The sequence below is a fragment of the Montipora capricornis genome, unplaced genomic scaffold (assembly GCF_036669925.1).
Source record: "Montipora capricornis isolate CH-2021 unplaced genomic scaffold, ASM3666992v2 scaffold_467, whole genome shotgun sequence".
In the NCBI taxonomy this organism is placed as follows: Eukaryota; Metazoa; Cnidaria; class Anthozoa; order Scleractinia; family Acroporidae; genus Montipora; species Montipora capricornis.
The window spans coordinates 187,501-192,500 of record NW_027180203.1 but is presented as its reverse complement, the minus strand read 5'-3'; the positions used below and the strand labels follow the sequence as shown (position 1 = coordinate 192,500).

Genomic DNA, 5,000 nt, shown 5'->3' with positions numbered 1-5,000 from the left:
CAACATCAGGAACTCAGATTTCATATCTCCAGAACCTATTCTGTCTACTATGGCAAACATTCCCTAAGATATCTCGGACCCTTTTTGTGGTACAACTTGGACATAGCGACAGACAAATGCCAGCTCTAACATCATTTGTCAAAAACACCCGCAGAAAAGACCTGTACAGGGAATCGTCCGAAGTGTGTTAAGAATTTTAGACAAATTTAAAGTTTGTATATAGTTGTAAAGGTGGAAATTATTATATTTTAGTCTGTATTTTAAAATATAAAAGGAATTTCTAGATATGTTTATTTATTTTTTTCTGAAGCATCTTAGCGGGCCGGAATTACAAGGGGGACTTTTGTCTGATTGATTGATAATTTACTTGTGCCCAGGCTTTTTTGATACGCGCGCGAGCGAAGTAACAAAAAAAATGGTGGCCGAAGATGTCTTGTTGCGTTACTTGCTCCAGGGATTTTTTATAGCAACAGCTGCGGCGTAGTGTACACCTTTTTTTCTTTCGGAATAGCAGTATTTCAGTGGTAAAACTTCTTCACAGTCTTTCGTTCTTGCGTGATCGAATTTTCGTACGTGGCTCAGTTCATGCCACATTGAGTTGGGCACTCGGATTTCCGAGTTAAATGTTGTCGCAGATCGATTGAGGTGGGACTTCAGCCGAGGCCACGCTGTCAGTTGGAAGTCTGCTAAGGTAAGATGAGTTCGCTATTCCTTTCGTTTTGTATATAATCTCAAGCTAACATAAGCAAGCACAGCCTATTAAGTGTTCTTTTAAAAATTAATGTATTTTACTTTCGTTCTTTCACCAGTTCCTAAATTGTAATTACTAGTTTCAACTAGCAACTTGTATGGAGGTTTTACTATAACGCCATGGATTGAAATCAAGGGTTAGATAATAGGGGAACTGTAGGAAGCTGCACAGTAGATGGTTGATGAAGGTACCGGTGCATGCGAGCTATTGTTATTTCCTATTTTTCTGTGTCTTGTAAATTCGATTGTTTTTCAGGAAAAATTTTCAATTTTTTGTGCTCATGGCTGGAGAAAAATGCTGTAAGCTTGTGCTTCATGTTGACAAAACAATTATGTTTGAACCTCGCAATGATGACTAGAATGATGCTTTTCCATTCAGTAAATACTGCCATTTTGTTCCTACTTTGAGGTTGAAAAAAAAAAAACGATTTTCTAATTTTGTGACCCTTTTATCCACTTGACACCCTGTAAATCATAGCAATTTGTTGAAATTACCGCCTACATTTACGAAAACCTCTGCGACGCAGCATGCCAAAACACTATAGTTTATTCAGATGAACTTCTAATTCACGTTAACTCTGAACTACCAAATATTTATGACTTGCTTTGTACCAACAAGTCAACTTGAAAAAGGAAAGGAAAGGAACTTTATTTAAGTGTCTAGTCGTTCTAGCGCTGTAGCGCTAATTGGGGACACTGTAAACTGAAATGAACAATGAAAGTAAATCAAGTCAAATGTTGATCAAGACAATGTAAATAAAATTCTATGTTTTATCTTCCAACCTCATCAGAAAGTAAATTCGACTAACTTAAGCTGGTCAATGCCTTGAACAAGTTTCAATCTTAAGATATTTGGGTATGTCACTATGTGAATTAACCATCACTTTTCCTGGCATCATCATATTCATTATATTTTTGACAAGTGTATTAACATCATAATTAAGGTTAAGCATTATGTCAGTGAGCATTGTCTGATCAATATCTTTTATTCGCTTATTTACCCATTCACTATATGGCTGCGTATCAACATGTATCTACAGACAAGATTCTGCAAAATCTCGAAAAGACATAACGCAGGTGGTCGGTAGGGACTGGTTAGTGCAGTAGTTTCACTTTAAAACCATTGTTATCATTAAGGCTGATTACATCAGGGGGAAGTTTAGTCCAGTCGCAGAGTGTGCGTGACCAAAAGCTGTATTTATATTCATCACACATTTTCAGTGGGGTTATTAAAAAGTTATTAGAACAATCAATGACGTTCCCCTACTGCGGGTCTAAAACACAGGTCACATTTGACCGGTCACTCGTAGCAGATCATTGTGTTACCTTTTTTGAAAGTAACCCAAAACCTTCAATTTGAAAAACTTTACTCGTGCTTATCTAATCCAAATTGAGCTCGAAATCATGTGATTACCTATACAAATAAATTGATTGATTGGTTCCGTTGGTTTCGTTACGTTGCTTTCCGACTGTGTGTTTTTGTCACGGAAATTCGTATTGCTTATCGTAGCGATCTGAGCTTTTAAACGTTGTTTTTAACGGAACAAAAGAATCAATGAACATTCCAGTCCGTTTGCAACCATGACAAGCAAGAGCTCGATCGGTAATTTTTCCGACCACGAAAACGGAACTTCGGTGAGTTCACATTCAACGCTGGAATCCTCAGTCGAAGTATATTTCAAGTGCGTGGCCTATGTCTTAATCGTCGTCTTCTCCGTGGTCGGCAATTCTTTCGTTATCACTGCGTTTAAACTTAATACTTATGGCAAACTACGCACTGTCAACAACATGTTCATCGTGAGCATGGCTGCCGGAGACTTGCTGCTAACAATGGGAAGCACTCCAGAACGAATCACAAGAATCTTAGCCGATGATCAGTGGTTGATCGGAGGAATCTTGGGCGTACTTTTTTGTAAAGTGGCCAATTTCATCGAGAAGCTTTGCATGAATGTGGCAATTCTCCACCTTTCAATGATCGCTGTAGATCGCTTGTTGGTCGTGTTTTACCCTCACAAGAAAATTATCACAAAGAAGAGAGCGCTTTGGATGATAATCACCGCTTGGTTAGCATCAGCAGTCTTCTGTGCGCCACTCTTATACTACGCAAACACTCTGGAGAAAAATGGACAAAAAAAATGCAAAACAAGAAGTTTCTTCCCAAACTGGCGGGTTTGGTATATAGTTTTCTTGTCCCTTCTGATGTTAACTCTTGTCTTCGTAATCTCATTATACGTTGCAATAGCAATCCATATTCGTACAAGTAAAAGACCTGGAAAACGCGTTTCCGACAAGAGCCATAAGGACGCTCGTTTACGCAGCCGAATACTCAAAATGGTGTTATTAATTGTGCTCGCCTTCTATATTTGTTTTCTTCCATATTGGATGGGATGGCTTTTTTGTGTTTACTTCTTCACCGGTGTCATCTGCAACGACACTTACGTCTTTATCTCAATTTTTCTCATTTACGCTAACAGCGCAATCAATCCTGTCATTTACTCTTTTTTCAACGAAAATTTTCGGTTGGCCTTTCGCACTATTCTTGAAAGGTTGTGCGCCTGTTATCGCAGCAGTCAGGAATCAATGGTAACAGCGTTTGAAGCTTCAAATGATAAAAGAGAAAACCCCAGGCAAAACCCCACGCAAATTGGCGGAAATGCTGTTTTCCTTGAGGACGAAACTATCGAGAGAACACGGGTGTAAAATGGTAACAAATGAAACTGTATGACCACCATGCATAGCCAGAATCATTCAAGACAGACTTAATCTGCAGAGGGCAACTGGATTTCGCTAGATAGGAAATTTTCGAGGGCAGACAAAGAGTGTTATGGTTTTTAAATTGACCTACCACAAGCGCCCGCGCGCAATCTTACCCAGTTCGAGAACATGGAAGCCCGCGATGAAAGTAGCAGGGTGTCTTTCCTTCACGCTTACACCTTTTTCCCACTAACCTTCGGTATGATGCCACGCTTGCTGAGACTAGGATAAAGAGAAACGATGACGCTACTCAGTCAAACAGAATAGTCTCGGAGATTAGGTAAGCCACAGGCAAATGATAAACCGCCTTCGCGCCACCCCGAATATCAGTCATGCTGCTATAAGTTTCTTAAATTGGCCAAGTCGCACAGCTGTCTTAACCAATAAGCGTGTAGTAACCGTTCCTATTTTATGAACACCACGCATAAACAAGTACCACTTGGTACTGATGTCTGACGGTCAAGTGGGAACTAGCTCGTAGCAATGCTCGTAGCTTGTCCAGCTTTTACGATACGGACCACGGTCCGAAATCTGTTCCGTGCTGAAACTGTCGGGGCTAATTGAAAATATTTTTACTACTGCGCGACGAAACATTGGATTTCACTTCTTAAAATGCAAGTTTTCGCTTACTAACCGTTGCAAAGAGAGGGAGAAAGATCAACAATGGAATGAAAGGCCTAAGTATACTTTAGAAAGGCGAGTATTCACAGGATTTTGCTGACAACACTTTGCTGGTGTGCTGTTTTCGAGTTGGTGGTTTTCTTGCACTGTTGACACGCCGTTGTTTTCTTTGGAGTTCTATTTTCTACTCTCGTTTTATATTGCTTCATTTAAGAATTTACGGATTCCTAGCTAAAATAGGCAAACAAACACATCGCGACGCCGTGGTTTTTCGCGTTGTTGTTTTTCGTGAACTGTTGACATACCGTTTAACTAAAACGATGTTAAACGATTTGATCAGCGCATAACTGCAGAGAAGTCCTTTGAGCTCAGTTTTTCGGTTGACATCCGTTATATTCTCTGCATTTCTATTTTGTAATCTCGTTCTATTTTTCTTTCGCGAGGACCGAACGGTTAAAACGGAGAGGCGAAAAAAACGAACCTCTGGTCACGGCGGTTTAGAATCTCACTTCCATGCAAATTCGGAATAAGACAAGTTCTACAGTGATGTCACTGTTGTACCCAATTCAAGTCCTTTGGGAATAGAACGTTTGATTTTGACAGTTCCCATCGTGAAGCAACCAATCAAAAGCGACATGAAAACCACAAACTAATTACCGTTAGTGGCTGCGGTTTAGGTTTCTCACGCGTGACTAGTTTTTTACTCGAAACACGATATTTCTAGTGTTCACAGTTTTCGCTTGCAGCTCTAGGAAATGTGAATCAATCAAGGCATTCAAGGGACAAATAACGACTACCATAGCATCTTTTGGATAATGAATCCACGATCATACAAATACGAACAAACTTTCAGCACAAGTTGAAATACTACCATT

General features: G+C 39.7%; 1 protein-coding gene across 1 annotated transcript; it reads left to right on the top strand.

Moving 5' to 3' along the window:
• Positions 1 to 2,207: 2,207 nt before the first annotated feature.
• LOC138036205 (RYamide receptor-like) lies at positions 2,208 to 4,150 on the top strand. Its single transcript, XM_068882560.1, has one exon. The coding sequence runs from the start codon at positions 2,332 to 2,334 to the stop codon at positions 3,448 to 3,450; it is 1,119 nt and encodes a 372-aa protein (XP_068738661.1). The 5' UTR covers positions 2,208 to 2,331; the 3' UTR covers positions 3,451 to 4,150.
• Positions 4,151 to 5,000: the final 850 nt, after the last annotated feature.

What these genes read in the sequence shown, in the direction of transcription:
- LOC138036205 (XM_068882560.1), top strand. Translation starts at nt 2,332, where the DNA reads ATGACAAGCAAGAGCTCGATCGGTAATTTTTCCGACCACGAAAACGGA.